Genomic DNA, 21,076 nt, shown 5'->3' with positions numbered 1-21,076 from the left:
AAGCCAGTCCTTCTTTCAAGCTGATAAGTCTTCAGCACTTCCTCTGCTGGTGCTCAGGCGGAAGTGGAAACCTCTCTATGGGCCTTCCCTAAAGCTAGTATAATAGAAATACTATTCCATCCTTTTTATATCCCTATTTCTCTAACTGTCTAAAAGTGACATTGTTTAGCTAAGCTATTATCTTCTCTTCTGCAAAAGTGAATAACTTGTGTGTCTAGGCAACTGATACGAACAGGTATTCAAAAGAGTAGAAATTAAATGTAGTGGACAACAAGGACCACAATATTATAGTCAGACATGAAGGCATTGAGATGGGAGGGAACTGAATACTGAGGCTGGAAAATTCAGAGGTCATGCTTGTCTAGAGAGTTATTTGTAGATGTAGGTATGACAACTTTGGAGTGCTAACATGCTGAAGACATAAGAATGCAGCTAGGTAGACCATGCATGAGGGAGAGGTGTAGAGGGAAGACTAAAAATTAAAATAAAACCATTTTATTTAGTGCACAGGAGTAGAAAGTCAAAATTTCCACAGGTGTAGTTTAATATTACATACTTGAATCTTAATTGCATACTATATCACTTTGTGATGGAACAACAATTGTTACTCTAATAGTCGACTGTTAAACACAGTTACTTTATTTTATATAGTAATTCAGGAAGAAGTAATAATACACTGGCTAGGTAAATTTATAATGCCGTAAGTCCTTCAGTCTTGCTGAAAAAAAAATCCAGTTAATGTAATATAATTGAGGTTGTATGTCTAAAGCTCAAAGATAAAGGGCGTTTTTTCAGATTGCACTTCTGCTTCTTGTTGGAAGGTAAGACTAGGAACATAGCACTGATAGTTAAGAATGCTATTCAGTAATTTAATTTTGTTTTGAGGTGTTTTTAGGCTTTTGGCATATTTAGCATACTTTCATGTGCTTTGTGTACATGCCTTCAATACAAGCTTGCACTCATTGAAATAATGCCCTCATTTGTCAATTTACTAAAACACCTAATGCACAAAATATTAAACTTTTACAAAAGTGCTAATAGCAGTTATATAGGAACATGTTTTTGTTGATTGGTCCATTATAACTTTGTTTAATACTGTATGTAGTTCTCAGTTATAATAATAAATGTTGCCTGTTGGTAAATGTGAAATACTCCTCTATTAAACAGATTGTTTACAAGAAAAAAAAACAAGCACTGTGTCATAGCATTAGGCCAGTAAATACATTACTGTTACTGACTTTAATATTTCTGAGAAATATTTAATACTTCCAAATATTAACACTATTGGAATAGTGTAAGAATATATCAAAAAAAAAAAAGGTATTAACTACCAAGAGCAGGAAGGCATTTACATATACAGAAAGGGTGGACTCTTAATACATAGTCTGCTGTTACCCTTTTCCCCACAATCTTCTCGGGGTAAAAATTGTAATAGGTAGATATTTATTTTGAAAACTTGTATATGCCAAAAAATCATTTTCACAGAATGGTAGGGGTTGGAAGGGACCTCTGTGGATCATCTAGTCCAAACCCCCTGCCAAAGCAGGATCTCCTACAGCAGGCTGCACAGGACCACGTCTAGGTGGGTCTTGAATATTTCCAGAGAAGGGGACTCCACAACCTCCCTGGGCAGCCTGTTCCAGGGCTCTGTCACCCACTTTTGGGACAACAGTACCAAGTCAGACCAACACTTCATTGTGGGAACATTCTATATCAACGAAGGTCATGATTTCCTTGAGAGTTTCTGAACAAGAGGAAAAATAAGAACGTTATCAGTTGCAACAGAGGACTTTGGCAGAACGCCCAGAGCAAACGAAGGAGAAATCATGCACAGCTAAGCTAGCCAATTGAATGTTTAGAATAGGCGCGTGAACAATGTATGTTAACCAATAAGCATTTGGGGTGGAGCGCGTGGACAGCTTTGTAAGGGTATAAAATGCAGCTTTCTGATAAATAAAGGGTCTTCGATTTGGATATTGGAGTCCGTGTCGTCAATGTCCTCAAATGCTGACCCAAACATGATCCAGGACAAGTCCAGGATGCTATCCAGGACCCAGGGACGGATTCAGGGATTGACAAAGCACGCTCCAGAGTAGCGGCGTCCGGAGGAGACGTCTTGGCTGAACGATCGTCTTGCCGGCTGGATCGAGTGGAAAAAGACCCCGGGGCAGTACAGACACCTTTTCCATTATCGCTGTGATCAGGATCAGGTGAGCAGCCGAGAAACACGGTGGGAGTGAAGATGTCAGCTGAAGAGAAAGTGATTATTAAAATGTTAAAGCATATTTTAAGGAAGAGAGAGCTTAAATATGAAGAACGGACTTTATAGCTGTTGTTAGCCTGGCTCAGAAGTAATGGAGTGCCCACGGAATCACCGTGTTTTTGATGTTTTACCTTGGAAAGAGGCAGGAGCTGTGAGCAGGGGCCGGAGCTGTGAGCAGGGGCTGGGTCCAACAGACCCTGAGCAGGAATCGGGTCTGTTCCCCCCCGGCTCGCTGAAGGATGGGACAGTCAGCTACAAAAGAGCGGAAACTCCATCAAAAGATTTTACAGAGAATTTTGAAAGAACAAAGTCTTGCAGCTTAAATTCCCTGAGGAAATTATTACTTGGGAATCAGTGAATACAGCTTTAAATGCTCTAAAACCCACAGAAACTATCTTACAAGAGGCTGCTACTCCTCCACCGTTATCTCAAAAGCAAGGACAGAGCCGCAGTCTTTTGAAATATTTAACCCCACATACAATGAAAATTCCTAACCCAACACGAGAAATGCGGGAGGTAAATCCGCCAGAACCTGACGATCCTTTTAATCCAGAGAAATGGGAAGTGGAGCGCAAAATCCGGCACCCCGAAAGTGTACAACAGGGTCCCTCTACAGCAATAGGCATACCTGACCCGGGATCAGAGCAGGGTGAATTCCAGCATAAAGCCATGCAGTCCCTCCGACACAGCACAGCCCGCAGTGCCAGCAGCCACCACACCAGACGGATCAGCAAACTTTACACCTGGTGGGGAACACGGCCCCCCCGCGCGCCGCCCCTTCCCGCTGGCGGGTTCCCTTCGCTCGGCGACCGGCGGCACGGCGCGGCACGGCCCCCCCCTGCTCCCAGCGCACCAGCCCGACCCAGAAGCGGTGCGGCGAGAACCGTTTTCCTTACATTCAAGGCCTTGGTTGGAAAAAGTGTGTATAATTCAATTACTGCAGTAGAATTCCTTGTGGACAGACAGCTGGACTTTATTATCTTTCCAGGGTTCAGATGACCTTTCTAGATGATGTTGTTCACTCTGTTGAAAGGTGAAAATATTGGCATCACGACTGAAGAGTTGTCCCCTCTATTTACCTTGTTAAAAAGGACTCAGATTCGTTATTTTCCCAAAGATTGATGCCAGAAGCGAAAGTTGTCTTACAAAAAGTTTCATATAAAATTGCAATTGCCTTTACCTCCAGAATAAATGTCAATTTACCAACAAATTTGTATATAATTTATGGGATTTTTTTTTCCAGCCTTATGCTCTTTTAGATCGGTGGCCTTTAACAGCAAAAAAGGTCGCCATTATACAACAGTACAAGAGCAACTTCAAGCAGGACATATTCAACCATCAGTTAGTCCTTGGAACACACCTGTTTCTGTGATACCAAAAAATTCAGGAAAGTGGAGATTGTTACATGGTCTACGATGACTCAACGAAGTTATGGAGGATATGGGACCTTTGCAACCAGGATTACCATCACCAACTATGATACCTAAGGAGTGGAGTGTTTTAGTCATTGATTTAAAGGACTGGTTTTTTACTATACCAATCCATCCTGATGATAATGTTAAGTTTGCATTTTCAGTGCCGAGAACAAATAGACAAGGACCGGTACAACGGTATCAATGGGTAGTCTTGCCTCAAGGAACGAAAAATTCACCAACGATGTGTCAAATTTATGTGGATGCAGCATTGAGACCATTTAAAGAAAAATACCCACAGCTATTGGTGTATGATTACATGGATGACATACTAATAGCAGGAAAAGACAACATTGAACAGATTAAACAAGAATTGTGTAACATGTTGGAGGTCTTTCAGTTACAAATTGCGCCTGAAAAGGTGCAAAGCGTCACGCCATGGAAATATTTGGGGTGGAAAATATTAGACCACACCATCGAACCTCAAAAGGTGTCAATAAGAGTGAATGTTCAACCTCTTAACGATGTGCAAATTTTGTTAGGAAACATTAATTGGGTGAGGAATTTATTGGGCATTGACAATCAGACATTGCAACCGTTGTTTGAATTATTAAAAGGAGATAGAGAATTAACAGCGCCCAGATCACTAACAAAAGAAGCAGAACAGGCCTTGCAAAAGGTAGAACAAATTTTAAGTCAAAGGCAAGCACATCGTATTGTGTATGGACTTCCTATAGAATTACTAATCATTAATAATGATTTTCAACCCATAGGACTGATAATGCAATGGGTAGATAAAGAGCCAGAAACAGAAAGATTAAAAATTTTGGACTGACAGTTTTTATCTCACCAGCCTCAAAAAACAATCACGACCAGACCAGAAATGTTTGCACAGTTAATCATGAAAGGTAGAAACCGAATTGTGGAATTGAGTGGAAAAGAACCCGAAACTATTATCATTCCTATGACAGAGCAATATTTACAATGGTGTTTACAAAATAGCCAGTTTTTACAGATTGCTTTAGCAGCTTTTAGTGCAACATCCAAGTCATTGCCTGATTACTTTTATGGAGCAACAGTGTTTAGAACAGAAATCTAAGTGTAGTGCCACTCCAGTAAATGGGCCAAAAGTTTTTACAGATGGTAGTGGAAAAACTGGAAAGGCAGCCCTGACTTGGCTTGAAAATGGACAGTGGAAATCACATGTAGTGATTTTACAGGCCTCCCCACAAATTACAGAATTACGAGCAATAATTGAAGTATTTAAAAAATGGATGAAAGAGCCAGTTAATATTATCATGGACTCGGCCTATGTAGCTGGAGTGGTGCAACGCTTGGAAAGATCATTTTTAAAACAGATTAATCATGAATTGTTATTTAATCAAATGAAAGAATTATGGCTGTTATTACAGCAACGAGAATATGAATATTATGTGTGTCATCACCGTAGTCATACCAACCTGCCAGGATTTTGTGCTGAAGGAAATGCGAGAGCAGACAAACTCACACAACCAGCCTTTATATTACCTGTTCCGGACACGTGGCAACAGGCTCGCATATCACATGAGTTTTTTCATCAGTCAGCAAAAGTTTTGAAAAAACAATCTCATCTACCAATTTCAGAAGCAAAGGCAATCATATAGGCATGTCCAGACTGTCAGCAGATAACAAAAGGACCAACAGTAGCAGTTAATCCAAGAGGATTGCAGTCACTGCAATTATGGCAAACAGATGTGACACACATCCCAGAATTTGGAAAATTAAAATATGTACATGTATCCGTTGATACATATTCAATGGCGGTTTGTATGACAGCATTTAGTGGTGAAACATCTCGACCATGTACACAATCATTTTAGACATGCTTTTGCGACGTTAGGCATCCCCCAAAAGATAAAAACAGATAATGGCCTGGCATATGTTTCACAATCAACGGGACAATGTTTTAGAAAATGGGGAGTACAGCATGTTACTGGCATTCCACACTCTCCGACAGGCCAGGCAATTATAGAACGTACACACCAAATGTTAAAACATTATTTGCAGAAACAAAAACAGGGGGAATCTTGGGAGACACCAGTAAACAGATTAATGAAAGTACAATATGTGATGAACTTTTTACGATTAGCAGGGGAAGACATTATTCCTCCTATTGTGAAACATATGCAAACTATGTCAACAGGAATGTCAACATATAAAGAGCAACTTAAAGTGTTAGTGAAAAACAAGGAAGGAAAATGGGAAGGACCATTTCAATTAGTAACGTGGGGAAGAGGCTATGCTTATGTCATTACAGATAGTGGACCTACGTGGATCCCGGAAAAATGGGTAAAACCAGGGGTGAAAAAGGAAACGTTGTCAGATGGATCATCTTTGGAGCAGTGATCATCACGACAACAGCAGCAGGACCATGGACCATCCAAACAAGGCAGAACTTATGGTTGTCTTTTGCAAATCTAACGGGACAAGACTCATTGTGTTTGTCATTAGTGAGAATATGTGTGTGTATATATATATATATATGTATGTACATATGTACAAGGTGGACCCCTCCAGCAGCTGGTCTCAGAAACTTAGTCCCCCCGGTAGCTGCCCCTGTATCCCAGTCTCCCTGCTGTCTGGCACCTGGGCATGCAAGCCCCTGAGGCTGCAGCCCTGCTCCAGTTGCTGGTACAGACCATCTCACACACATATGTACACACACATACGCGTGCGCGCGCACACACACACACACAGAGTTGGCCAGGACTCCCCTCGTCCTCCAGTAGCCAACCCCCTCATGGTCTCACCTTTAGAGACATACACATATACCAGTGGGTCTTGCCCTTAGAGACCCTCAGACCATATGGTCTGTCTGGCAACTGGCTGGGACTCCCCTGGTTCCTCTGTTAGCTAGCTCCTCCTGTGGTCTTGCCCTTAGAGACAGACACATAAGCCTTGCTCCAAGAACACTTTACCTACTTACCAGCCAGTCTGGCTTGATCTTCTCTAGTGTTCGCATGCTCACTCACACACCTGCACTCACTCCAGTTGCTGACACCATGGACACAAGGGCCCTCTGACCACTGGTCCCACTCCATTTGCTGGTACAAAAACTGCAGAAAAAAGACTGATTGTCCTGTTTTCGGCTGCAACAAAGTTAATTTTCCTCCCAGTAGCTGCTGTGTTTTGGATTTACTACGAAAAGAATGTTGATGACACTTATGGTTTCAATTGCTGCTCAAGAAGAAGAAAAATTTTGAATGGGGTCCTGAGCAACGACAAGCCTTTGAACAAATTGTTAAACAAGAAATAGTTCATGCAGTAGCCCTTGGTCCAGTTCAGTCAGGGCAAGATGTTAAAAACGTGCTCTACACCGCAGCCGGGGAGAATGGCCCAACCTGGAGTTTGTGGCAGAAAGCACCAGGGGAGACTTGAGGTCGACCCCTGGGGTTTTGGAGTCGGGGATACAAAGGATCCGAGGCCCGCTATACTCCCACTGACAAAGAGATTCTGGCAGCACATGAAGGCGTTCGAGCTGCTTCAGAAGCGGTGGGCACTGAAGCACAGCTCCTCCTAGCACCACGACTGCTTGTCCTGGGCTGGATGTTGAGAGGGTCCCCTCTACGCATCATGCCACTGATGCTACATGGAGTAAGTGGGTCGCACTGATCACACAGCGGGCCCGAATGGGAAACCCCAGTCACCCAGTGACGTGCGGAATCAAACTTCACAACTCCGAGAGTTATAAAGCAGGTATGTTTATTGCAGCGCCGGGTGCAAGGGGGATCGCTCCTCCTAACTTGCACACCGAGTCACAAAGCATGCACCTATTTATTACAAAGCTGGACTATTGTAATTATTTCTAGGAATTCATTCTCATACTCCACCCCCCTTTAGCACTTGCGCAGTGTCGTCTGGTGATCGTCTGTGGGGGTCTTCTGGATGAAGGCTCGTAGTCTTCCTCGCTGTGTGCTTTCACCTTTGGCCCAAAAATTCCTGAGTTGTCTGTGTTGGCTGAGTCCCAAACCATAGAAACAGTTTCAGCTAGAGAGTTGCTTCTTACAGACAACAAAGTTCTGGTTATCAGTCCTTGTTCCTCTTCGTCTGTCTCACAAGCAGTCCTTGTTGGCTACATTTGAGCCACAACAGTCCTTGTTAGCAAGGTTACAAAGAACAGAACTAAACTGAATAACAGTGTTTAACTCTTACTTTAACATAGATGCAAAATTATATAACAAAATTAAACTAAAGCTATAGCAAAATTGAACTAATTGTCAATTCCCCACATCGTCCCCCCTTTTCTTTCTTCTTTTGCAAATTCTTTTGCTATAAAGTTACCCTTCTCAAGGGTTTTGGCAAAATATTTGGCACTGTCACTGTCAGATATCTTGGGCCTGTAATGAATTTCCTTCACAAATGTAGCCTTGGTGTTCTCCTGTAATGCATGTTTCTACATTAACTGTTAGCCACGTATGCTTACTTTGTCTCGCCCATTTTTCATGTTCCAAAGGGTGAACCAAAGTCTCATTAAGGAATATCCCTAATGCAACAATAGGATAAATGTCATATACGGTGGCCTCGGATATTGTTAAACAAAATGCTGTGGCTATGTTATTACAGGGATTATATGTAAAATTAAGTAATTTCCACCAAGACTGAAAGTTCTTCTCAAATTCTGTTGCATTTTCCCAAATTACCTTTCGAATTTCCAGAGGTAATATGCCTTGTTCTCCCTCCCTGACAATAGCTGCTGTCATAGATTGTATTTATAACTGAGCTTGAACACAGCTAAAGGCCAAGGAGGTACTATTCTGGGTGGCTTCTACAGCTTCAGCTATGGATCTCAGGCTTTTCTCATTTAGCCCTTCCCATTGGGGTAGTACATCTGACACTAGATATTGGTTATTACCTATGGCTAAGAGTAACAGTCGTAACGGGTGTTGTATTTTACTTAAATCTTGCGTAATGGTGGACAACTTATTCGCCAGCACCTCGGAATCTATGCTGTTCACAATTCCTAAACCTGTTCCCACAAAGCCTGTTGTATCCCTTTTTCTCCTTTGAGATGTGAGAATCATTATTAGCTCCACTTTCTTTAATGAACTATTGTTTTCCATTTGCCCATACGCTTAACTTTATAGGGGCCCACCTCATATACATAAGGTGCTGTCATTTTCAGGGGTGTAGGAGAAGTTGACACCGTGATGGGCAGGTATAGCCGTAGTTGAAATCTTGTCCTGTGATATGTTCAACCCAAATTTAAATGATAATGCTCTGTCTCCTCTGCCAGTGCTCCCTAAACAGACAACAGATACTGATTGAATTATAATAAAATTGAACCAACAAACATCAGATGCACAATGTTCCCCACCTATTGTGGGTTCTGTTCTTTGTTCAGAAAATCTTCTCATCGTAACTTGGGTTAAAGGAGGGAAATCTTTTCTACTGCTAGCACTAAAGATTCTGCAACCTACATGGATTGTTTTCCCTTTATTGACCTTCCGTCTATGCATCGAATGCTTCCATTCTGATTCATGTAATTGCAATTCCCTGTTGTCATATATGATGACAGTTGCTAGATTCATTCCCGCTAAGCCTTTTCCCATAATTCCTGTATATCAAAAATAGGCTTTTGACCAAGGCCATTCTCAAATATTAACTCTCATGAGTTTCAGCACAGTTACCACCCACATTATTGCAAAGGTTCTTAGCTTAGCTTGGTTAGTCCATGTTAGCGTCTTCGGATGCAGAGCTTCAGGGCTCCAGTGGACGTTATTTTCCATTGCTGCTGAGGAGCTTTCTTCACTCTTGTATGATGGATCCAGGATGTCTGCTCCTTAATCTTGACTGCTGTGTGGGATGTCAGCAGCACTTGGAATGGTCCTTCCCATTTCGGTTCTAGTGGAGAGTCTAAAAGAGATCTGATATATACGTAATCACCAGGTTCAATATTATGTACAGGCCCATTAAGACCTCAGGCTCTAGTTCCTAAGACCAGCTTCTCTACTTTTCGAAGCTGCTTCTGCAAACTTATTATGTAGCTAGTTAATACTTCATCCCCAACTTGAATTGATGTTCCTGCCTGCATAATGTAAGGCCTCCCGTATATTATTTCGAAAGCACTTAGTCCTTCTTTGGTTCTGAGTTTGGTTCTAATTCTTAGGAGTGCTAATGGCAATGATTGGGTCCAAGACAGGTTAGCCTCCTGACTCAGTTTTACAATTTGTAGTTTAATGAGGTGGTTCATCTTTTCCACTTGACCGCTTGATTTTGGATTATATGGGGTATGTAATTGCCAATCTATTCCCAAAAGTTTACTAACTTGTTGAATGATCTTGGCAATAAAATGTGACCCTCTGTTTGATGAGATTACTGCAGGAACCCCAAATCTCGGTATTATTTCTTGCAATAGTACCTTGGTTACTTCCCTAGCTTTATTAGTTCGACAAGGGAATGCTTCTGGCCATCCTGAAAAGGTATCTGTCAAGACTAGCAGGTATCGAAACCCCCCTTTTCTTGGCAGTTCTGAGAAATCAATTTGCCACTGCTGCCCTGGGTAATTACCTTTCCCGATTTGTCCTAGTTGGGCTTTAGGTCCTGTCTTGGGGTTAGTCTGTAAATAAACCTCGCATTGTTGTGTTACCTGCTTGATAGTAGTGTATAGATTTCGGGCAACTATCAGCCGGTTCAAATATTTATACAGGGCCTCTGTTCCCTAATGAGATTTTCTATGTTCTGACATAACTACGGACCATAACAATGCAAATAGTATTATTATTTTACCTTGTGGAGTCTTTGCCCACCTACCTTTCTCTATTTTTCCTCCTAGGTCTTCAATTAATTTTTGATCTTCTTCAGAATACTTGGGTTCACAATCAATTTGTACTTTACCGTCTGGGACTAAAGACTGCACTCCCAATTCACTCTTCTCAGCTACTCTTTTAGCCTCGCGGTCCGCCATGGCGTTGCCCAGTTCCTGAGTGGTGTCTCCTTTCTGATGAGCTTTACAATGCATAATAGTCACTTTCTCGGGTAGCTGCACTGCTTCCAGGAGCTTAAGAATTTCTTCGGCATGTTTTATATGTTTTCCTTGGGTAGATAGGAGTTCTCTTTCTTTCCACACAGTTCCATGAGCATGGACTACCCCAAAGGCGTATTTAGAGTCCGTCCAGATATTAATTTTCTTGCCTTTAGCTAGTTCTAATGCTCGAGTTAAGGCTATTATTTCTGCCTTTTGAGCTGAGGTGTTTGGGGCAAGGGCTTTGGACTCGATTACCTGATCTGTAGTGGTTACCGCGTATCCTGTCTTGTGGACTCCTTGTCGAACGAAGGTGCTTCTGTCAGTGTATCAGCAATCTTCAGCGTCCTCCAGTGGCTCCTCTTTTAGGTCAGGTTGGCTGGAATAGACTGCTCCAATCGTTTCCAAGCAGTCATGCGATACTGGTTCCCCTGTGGTCCCGCTGAGGAAAGATGCTGGACTGACAATGTTAGTAACCACTATTTCCACATCATCCTGTTCCACTAGGATAGCTTGATATTTAAGAAACTTTTGTGGTGAGAGCTAGTGTCTTTTCTTTACCTGTAATACTGCTGATACAGTATGAGATACCAGTACTGTAATCTTTTGGCCTAGTGTAAATTTACGTGCTTCTTGAATGTTTAGCACTACTGCTGCTACTGCCCTCAGGCGGCTAGGCCAACCCTTGCTTACTTCATCAAGTTGTTTGGAGAAGTATGCCACCGCCCTCTGATATGGTCCCAGATTTTGGGTTAGGATTCCTAGGGCTATTCCCTGCTTTTCATGAGAGAACAGCCAGAAGGGCTTAGTAGTGTCTGGTAATCCCAAAGCAGGGGTGTCCATCAGCTTTTTCTTTAGCTGTTGGAATGCTCTTTCTGCTTCCTCATTCCAAATGAGGAGTTTTTTTACCAGATTTTAATAATTCATAGAGTGGTTTTACCAAGAGTCCGTAATTATTTATCCATAAGCGACACCGTCCCGTCATTCCCAGGAAAGTGCAGAGCTCTTTAGGTGTCTGTGGTCGAGGGGTCTGACAGATGGCCTCCTTCCTCGTTGTCCCCAGTGTTCATTGGCCCGCAGCTATCTCATACTCGAGGTAGGTTACTTGCTGTCGAGCTATTTAGGCTTTCTGTGGAGAAACTCGATAGCCATTAAGTCCAAGGAAGTTTAGCAGACTGATTATCCATATTATACAAAGTTCTTTCATTTCAGTAGCTATTAATAGATCATGTACATACTGTAATATTGTTCCTGCTCCATGGGGTCGCTCCCATTGTTCCAAGTCTTTAGCTAATTGATTTCCAAAAAGAGTGGGGCTAGTTTTAAACCCCTGGAGTAACACAGTCCATGTCAGCTGTGTCTTTCTTCCGGAGTCTGGGTTTTCCCATTCAAATGCAAACAACAACTGGCTTTCTAAACTTAATGGGACACAAAAGAAGGTGTCTTTCAAGTCCAGGACGGTAAACCAGGCCAATTCAGGTATCAATATGGTTAATAATATGTATGGGTTTGCCACGACAGGGTGCAGGTCCTCAACAATTCTATTGATAGCCCTGAGATCCTGTACTATTCAATAACTACCATCCGGCTTTTTAATAGGTAAAATGGGAGTGTTATATTCTGATTCACACTTTATTAATAACCCATATTTGATGAACCGGTCGCTCACTGGTCGAATTCCTTCCCTGTCTTCCATTCTAAGAGGATATTGTCTAATCCTTACAGGCTGTGTTCCTTGCTGAAGTTTGACTATTATTGGAGAGGCATTTTTCGCTTTTCCTGGTGTCTCTGTGGCCCATACTCCCGGGTATACCTGATTTTGGACTTCTTCAGGTACTCCTGAGCCAACAGGGGTATTTATAAGGGTCAAACTCAAAACTTCAATTAGCTGGTTACTTCCCACCCAGAGTTCTACTTTCCCTTTGTCAAATCTTATTTCTGCCTTTAATTGTTCCAATAAATCTCGTCCTAATAGAGGTCTTGGCAAAGTAGGCATATATAAAAATTTGTGTACCTCCAATTGTTTCCCTAATTTGAATTCAAGAGGTTTTAGAAAGTACGCCTTTTCACTTTGGCTAGTAGCTCCCCTTACCGTTACAAAGTCATCATCTACAGGTGTCAAAGGCTGATTTAAAACTGACAATGTTTCTCCAGTATCAACTAAAAATTCCACGCTCTGTTGCCGTTTCCTTAGCTTTAATACAACCAGTGGATCCGCTAGGGTAGATTCCCCAGATCCCTGTCAATCCTCCTTGACGTGGGCCTGTATTCTTTTCCTCCTGCTCTGCCTTTCTGGACACTCATTTTTTTAATGTCCCCTCTGCCTACAACACGCACATTGGTTTCTTTCCAAGGGCCTCTCAGGTCCTTCACTTCTGAATCTTTCACTGTTTTGTAACACCGCTACTAACATCTGCTTCTTTTACTTTCTTGTAACGCTGCTAACAACATCTGCTTATCTTTCTTTTGATCCTCCTCCCTGTTACTAAACACTCTCCACTCTTCGTCTAGTAAATTTTCCAAATTTCTGCCGCTCTTAGTTTATGCATCTCTTGCTGACTGCCCAATGAATAATGTTCTGGCAGGTCAGATACATGATCCCTCCGGGATCTTTCATTTTATCCAACTTAGTACATCTCTGCCCTATACTACACGCTGAGCAACATCCTTTCAACTTCCTTGTTCTTCTTTCTTATTTTATACAAAATACAGCGCAAAGGGCTTTTCTTCCATATCTCTCTGCTTTGTGAAATCCCCATTATTTACCACGTCCACCTCTCTGTCCCTTAATCAACGTACGACAAACCAACTTTGCACTTAAACAAATTCTATTAACACCGACAGCTCCAACTCTTAACCAAACTTCTATATTTTAAGCACCGAGAAATCGTTACCGGCTGCATACGAAACCTTATCCCACTTCTTTTTTTTTTTTTTTCTCAAAAATAACATCAATTGCAACAAAGTATTATGACTCTAATCCATTAGAGGGCTATTTTCCTCATCATCTAATTTATACCAAAGCCATCACCGATTACAATACTTTATTAAGGTCCTTTTGTTCACACTCCTGCCTGGTGGTCCTCCTATATCCTTCCAGTGAGCCAAAATACAGCCTAAAGGGCTCTTTTTCACTGTCTCTCCACTTTGTTTACCTCTTATTATTTATTTAATGTTTTGCTCTCCTAGTGTATCCTGCAGGAACTTTCCCTGTCTTCCTCCCTTGCTAGTTAAGGAATACAGTCTGATTAAACCAACAGCAGTAATACCTTATCCAAGGCAGAAGGTGCAGAGATGTACTCACCCCACAGCAAATACACCTAAATTCAAGACAATTATTAACATAAAACTCCTGTCTTCCATTTGACAAAAATAATGTACTTCTAACACTTTGAACACTGAGTGTGAACAAATAGGCAACAGCAGTGACAAAGTGGACAGGAGCTAGTACAAGCTCCACATTGAGGGACCACAGTGCTACTCTGTCCTATGTCCCTTCCCATGTAATAACAAGAATTCTGTAGCTGTACTTTTATTGCCCGAATTTCACTGATTTTTAATATTTCCTAAATTTCCTCAAATCGCTTGCTTAAGTCCGCCTGAGCGATCAATCCTGTCCCAGTCAGACCAATTTCCACATTATGTACACTGACAATCGTCTCTAAATAGTACCCAAACGTTTTTCTCACAAACAAAACACTTAAAAATCGAGTTACATGAAAAATCCCCATGTACAGAACACCAAGGGTTAATACTTGATTCAAGTAACCCTGTTTCACAGTCTGCCACACACTTCCTTAGTCTCTGGCTTGCTCTCCTTGCAGAGAAGACGAAACTGCGGATCAGAACTCTGCACTCACTTTGCAGCCAGGCTGCATCTCACTCACCCAATCACTCACCCAGCACTTTTAACACACAATAACAGCACAAGAATACATGTACATTCTGGGGCTAGCCCGGCACTTCATACAAACATCAAGGCCTTATTGTTAGGTGTTATAATAGTGTTAGATGGTATGATCCTTCACACAACACACGGTACCGAATTTTTACAGCATATAACAATAACCATGGCAATACCAAATATAACTCCTGCTACCGCAGTCAGGAGAACCCAAGTTGCCATTAATCGGGGTACAAGACTTACAAGTCTTACCCCACCACCTTACGGGGACCTCAAACCCCCACCACCATCTTATGGGGACCTCAAACCCCCAACCCAGGGGCGAGCACCAATGCTCTTTACCTCGCGTGGGACGTCTCCTCACGACTTACAGGTATCCCCTTACAGTATAAACATACCTGGCCCGCTGGTGATGGTCCTTGTCTGTCCCCACGGTGACCTTGGTGAGTAGGGGAGTCCTCCCGAGAAATCTCGGGGGCGCCTGGAGGAGTCCCGTCCTCAGCAGATCCCGCAGCCGGATGGAGAGGGTCCCATCTGGGTCGCCAAATTGACGTGTGGAATCAAACTTCACAACTCCGAGAGTTATAAAGCAGGTATGTTTATTGCGGCGCCGGGTGCAAGGGGGATCACTCCTCCTAACTCGCACACCGAATCATGAAGCATGCACCTATTTATTACAAAGCTTATCTAAGTAGGCTGGACTATTGTAATTATTTCTAGGAATTCATTCTCATACTCCACCCCCCTTTAGCACTTGCGCAGTGTCGTCTGGTGATCGTCTGTGGGGGTCTTCTGGATGAAGGCTCGTAGTCTTCCTCGCTGTGTGCTTTCACCTTTGGCCCAAAAATTCCTGAGTTGTCTGTGTTGGCTGAGTCCCAAACCATGGAAACAGTTTCATCTAGAGAGTTGCTTCTTACAGACAACAAAGTTCTGGTTATCAGTCCTTGTTTCTCTTCGTTGGTCTCACAAGCAGTCCTTGTTGGCTACATTTGAGCCACAACAGTCCTTGTTAGCAAGATTATAAAGAGCAGAACTAAACTGAATAACAGTGTTTAACTCTTACTTTAACATAGATGCAAAATTATATAACAAAATTAAACTAAAGCTATAGCAAAATTGAACTAATTGTCAATTCCCCACAACACCAAGAATTCTGGAATTGATTATGGATTGGCCAGAAGACAAAGATTTCAGAATGTCACCAGAGGAGGAGGAGGTGACACGTGCTGAAGAGGCCCCACCGTATAATAAACTCCCAGAAAATGAGAAGCAATATGCCCTGTTCACTGATGGGTCCTTTCGCATTGTGGGGAAGCATCGGAGGTGGAAGGCTGCTGTATGAAGCCCTACATGACAAGTTGCAGAAGGTGAATTGAGTCAGTTTGCAGAGGTGAAAGCCATCCAGCTGGCTTTAGACATTGCCAGTCAACAGAAGTGGCCAGTGCTCTATCTTTACACCGACTCCTGGATGGTGGCCAATGCCTTGTGGGGGTGGCTGCAGCAATGGAAGAAGAGCAACTGGCAGCGCAGAGGCAAACCTATCTGGGCTGCCCCATTGTGACAAGATATTGCTGTCCAGTTAGAGCAGTTGGTTGTAGAAGTGTGTCACATGGACGCTCATGTCCGTAAGAGGCCATTGAGGAACATCAAAACAACCAGCAGGTGGATCAGGCTGCCAAGATTGAAGTGGCTCAGGTGGATCTGGACTGGCAACAGAAGGGTGAACTCTTTATAGCTCGGTGGGCCCATGACACCACAGGCCATCAAGGAAGAGACGCAACATACAGATGGGCTCATGACTGAGGGGTGGACTTGACCATGGAGACCATTGCACAGGTTATCCATGAATGTGAAACATGCGCTGCAATCAAGGAAGCCAAGCCTCAGTGGTATGGAGGACGATGGCTAAAATATAAATATGGGGAGGCCTGGCAGATTGACTACATCACACTGCCACAAACCCGCCAAGGCAAGCGCTATGTGCTCACAATGGTGGAGGCAACCGCCGGATGGCTGGAAACCTACCCTGTGCCCCATGCCATTGCCCGGAACACTATCCTGGGCCTTGAAAAGCAAGTCCTGTGGCGACATGGCACCCCAGAAAGAATTGAGTCAGACAACGGGACTCCTTTCCAAAACAAGCTCGTATAGACCTGGGCAAAAAGCATGGTATTGAGTTTGTGTATCACATCCTCTGTCATGCAGCAGCCTCCAGGAAAATCGAACAGTACAATGGGCTGCTAAAAATCAGTCTGAGAGCAAGGAGGGGGGGGACGATGACACCTTCAAACACTGGAATACACATTTAGCAAAGGCCACCTGGTTGGTTAACACTAAAGGGTCCACCAACCCGGCTGGCCCTGCCCAATCAAAACCTCGGCGCCCTGTAGAAGGGGATAAAGTCCCCATAGTGCACATGAGGAATATGCTAGGGAAGTCAGTCTAGGTTAGTCCTGCCTCGGGCAAAGGCAAACCCATCCGCAGGATTGATTTTGCTCAAGGACCTGGGTGCACCTCGTGGTGATGCCAAAGGATGGGGAAGTCCGATGTGTACCTCACGGGGATTTGATTTTGGGCGAGAACAGTCAATAAAATGAAATTGTATGATGTTAACTGCTAAATAACCCTGTCACTGTGCCATCACTACTATAGTTGTTATATGTTACATCAATATTATTACAGTAAGAATCACCCAGGCTAATGAAGGATGGACTTTGATGAAACCTAGCAGAGCACAGTGGTGATGGGACTGGACCTGGCTTCAACAACTGTCACCCAGCAACTTCATCAAGATCGACATCTTCAACCTGCAGACTGTGGGCATGGGCCACACAAAATACACCAACTGCAAGCTCTGGATGCAGCATGCAACCGCCCATCACCACACATCATCTCTCCTGCTCTGAAAGACTGTTGTAGCAGATGGACCCCAACATCATACACTAAATGAACTCAACGGACATTTTAGAGGGATGATTTGTAAACTAAGGAAATGATATTTTTGTGTGTATATATATACGTATAAAATCAGAAGAAGTGGTAGTAAAGTGCGGACCTTGGGCATGACGTAGATGGTATAGAATAAGGGGTGGATAATGTCCTGGGTTCAGCTTGGATAGAGTTAATTTTCACAAGAAGCTGGTTGGGCTGACCCAAACAGCCAATCAAATGGGATATTCTATACCATGCGATGTCACGCTCAGTATTTAAGTGTGGAGCTGGCTGAAGGAGAGGCTTTTGCTACTCAGAAGCAAGCTGAGCATCGGGTGGTGAGAATACTGCATGTTGTATATGCTTTTTATCAGTATTATTGATCGTTGTTTGGGTCGCTACCTCAACTCTACTGTCGTCAGATGCAGTCTGGGTCCCTGCCTCAGCCACAGTCTTCTGAGAATACTGAATTGTGGCTCGATAGGCACAGGCCAAACCCCAGTATAGTGCCAGAAGCTGCTGGATTTCATCAGGGTAAACAAGGTACCCTTCTATCAGGTGGCGCATCAGTTTGCCCGGTGTCGCGTTAAAGGGGGGGTAAGGGGAGGCTGATAAGCGGCAAAAGGATAGCCCACCCATTGAGTTACGAGGTTCAGAGAAGATCCCCTTGCTTTCTAAACTCTCTCTCAGAGGAGAGTCTAAGTGCGGCTGGATCAACTCCTAGTCCCAGACTTGGTCAACGGTTTATGTCTAAAGGGTTAAGTGTGTAGCCACTTCTCAGATTCAACTTGCCTGCCAGAGCCCTTCCAAGGACTTTCACTGAAACAGTTTCGCAAAGTTGAAACAACAGGTAATTTATTCAAGTGACAGGTATCACAGATTCGGAATTGCCGTTGATAAACGCACTGTCTACAAAAGTGGAGCTCAAAGTAATGGTTTAGCGCTTTAGTTAACAATGTGTTCCCGGGGATACGTCTGATGCCGAGTTTCAGCATCCGTGCAAGGACAGGAATGACTCTCACACACATTGATGCAATGCACAGTCGGTTCCCTTTATTATTCTGCTTGTGCGGTTATATACCTTTTTCATATCTGTACACACGATTACGCTTATTTGGATAAGGCTACAGACATAAATCACATGCTGTTCACACGCCCCACATTCCCTTACAATTGGTAACTATGCACTAACGCCAATAGCAACAGACTGCCTCCACGTCCTTGAACACATCTTGTTTTTACGAACCCACATTATGTGCACTATCAGAACTTTCTCAATGGCTATTCTTAGCTGTCCTTTCCAGCGGCCTGTTCAGTTATGCTAACTGTTTTGCTTAAGCGGCCTAGTTGTGCTAACTCTCAAGCTACATTGACCCCAACATCTCCCCCTTTTTCTTTTCAAAAAAAGCTAAGCTATCTTATCATTGCCTTAAAAACATTTGCTCAATTTGTGTTAGTTGCATCACAAAAATTTTCTTCACAGTTACCTCTAGTGCCTTTTGTGTTATGCATATTATACACAGGACCAACATAATCACTGCCATAATCATCACAACAATAAGCAATAACATTTTGATTAGTGACATTAACCAGCCAGAAATTCCCCATCTGTTTCCTGCTGCATCAAATATTTCCGCAGCCCCAATAAATCAGAATGCAGATACAATAGTCTAAAGTCAAAAACCGGAAAACTTACCTGTTGGGGTCGATGTAGCTTGAGAGTTAGCATGACTAGGCCACTTAAGCAAAACAGTTAGCATAACTGAACAGGCCGCTGGAAAGGACAGCTAAGAATAACAAATGAGAAAGTTCTGATAGTGTACATGATGTGGGTTAGCACAAACAAGATGTGTTCAAGGACATGGAGGCGGTCTGTTGCTATTGGCGTTAGTGCATAGTTACCAATCATAAGGGAATGTGGGGTGCGTGAACGTCGCGTGATTTATGTCTGTAGCCTATCCGAATAAGCATGATTGCGTGTGCAGATATGAAAAATGTATATAACGACGCAAGCAGACCAATAAATCGAATTGACTGTGCATTGTATCAATGTGTGAGAGTCGTTCCTGTCCCTGCATGGATGCTGAAACGCGGCACATACCAAACCAGAAGATGCAAAGGCAGTTACTTAGTCCAGACAAATCCATTAGATCACAAAAACCAAATCAGTCCATCAGGTCACATAAATACAAACACCATAACATAAAATCACACATTTATGGTCGTGACCACACACACACACAGGCACACTAATTTTTTAACATAAATCTAAATATTACAAAGACTTATGAACAGACAGCAGGCAGGCAACAAAAATAAATACTGGAAGAATGCCTTTGTCTTATTAATAGTCCCTGCTCAGAACTTTTTGGTCCAGTGATCAGAGGTTCTCCCCGAGAATCCCTCGGTGCCGGCTGGAGGTCCTGCGATCCCTGGGACCATTGATGTTCAAGAGCAGGGTCCTACCTGGGTACCCAAACTCTACTACCAGAAAGAAGCAAAATAATTCACTCTCCAAAACTTAACCCCGGAGCTCTAGAAAGCAGGCACTCATATTGACACTCGTCAGATAGTACAGATAACAGCTGTACATCGTTAGGATGTAGCATCTTTGTTAACCGGGCCCACTGTCTTTTTATCACCTCCCCTTCTTCTTCTGTGTTCATTCAAGATGGGTTTCATCCATTTTGCCGGCACCCACTCCGTCTGTCCATTATCTGTAGAAACACAAGCATATGTCTTCCCCCCAAGTGAGTAGTCATACTGGACCTTCCCAAACCCCTTTATCCGGGCGGAATACCGTTACTAACACCACATCATTGTCATAGACATTTTTGTTTGTTCCCCTGTGCCAAACAGCTGGGGGGTCACTATGACCTCCTCTAACATTCAACCAATTCAGGACAAAAAGGGTTTTGTGTAGACAGTCTATCGGGGATTGCTCTCCCCCCTTTTTTAAAATATTTAAATGATCTTTTAGTAAGCGATGGGAACGCTCAACAATAGCTTGACCGGTGGAGTTGTATGGGATGCCCCGTACGTGCTTAACACCCCACCGCTGAAGGAAACGGGCCACCACCTGGCCATTATCAGTTTTAATTTGTTCAGGTACTCCCAACACAGCAAAGGCTCGCGCCCAATGTCGTTGGGTTGCTTTGGCATTGGTAGAAGTAACTGCTGTTGCCCAGATGGCAGCCGAACACGTATCGACAGAGACATGGATGTGCTTCAAATGCCCAAACTGGGGCAACTCGGTCACATCGGTTTGCCAAAGTTGTCTGGGCTGTAGACCTCGAGGATTTACACCACCATCCTGTATAGGAGTGTCTCGCACAGTCAGGGCAGGCTGCAACAATAGCACGTGCATCTGCTTTAGATAATGAAAACTGTCGTTGCAGCGCCGCCGCAGACTGATGGAAAAAATCATGCGCTGCTTGTGCAGCATCAAAGCTTGTGGACAGTTGTATGGGAGTGGCTGTCACTAGTTGGTCCGCACGGTGGTTACCTTCTGTTAGGCCCCCAGGAATGGAAGTATGACTTCTAATATGAGCTACAAATAGTGGCTC

At 43.3% G+C, this 21,076-nt stretch overlaps 1 protein-coding gene across 6 annotated transcripts in view; it reads right to left on the bottom strand.

Annotated features, from left to right (window-relative positions):
- Positions 1 to 506: 506 nt before the first annotated feature.
- LOC142365439 (ras GTPase-activating protein 1-like) overlaps positions 507 to 21,076 on the bottom strand; it is an 81,333-nt gene continuing 60,763 nt past the window's right edge. For 3 of the 6 annotated variants that reach the window (XR_012766470.1, XR_012766472.1, XR_012766471.1), the window contains one exon: positions 7,453 to 9,578. Coding sequence is in view for 2 of the 6 variants with exons in the window: in XM_075446219.1 (XP_075302334.1) it covers positions 2,246 to 2,249; positions 2,395 to 2,515 (125 nt within the window). In the remaining 4 variants the exon portion in view is untranslated. Of the gene's footprint in view, positions 2,250 to 2,394; positions 2,516 to 7,452; positions 9,579 to 21,076 lie in introns of those variants that run through there. The other 3 variants (XR_012766473.1, XM_075446219.1, XM_075446224.1) reach the window with 2 other exon arrangements.

The sequence above is a fragment of the Opisthocomus hoazin genome, chromosome W (assembly GCF_030867145.1).
Source record: "Opisthocomus hoazin isolate bOpiHoa1 chromosome W, bOpiHoa1.hap1, whole genome shotgun sequence".
NCBI classification, from domain to species: domain Eukaryota; kingdom Metazoa; phylum Chordata; class Aves; order Opisthocomiformes; family Opisthocomidae; genus Opisthocomus; species Opisthocomus hoazin.
The sequence above is the reverse complement of the archived record's forward strand: the minus strand, read 5'-3'. Positions and strand labels throughout refer to the sequence as shown.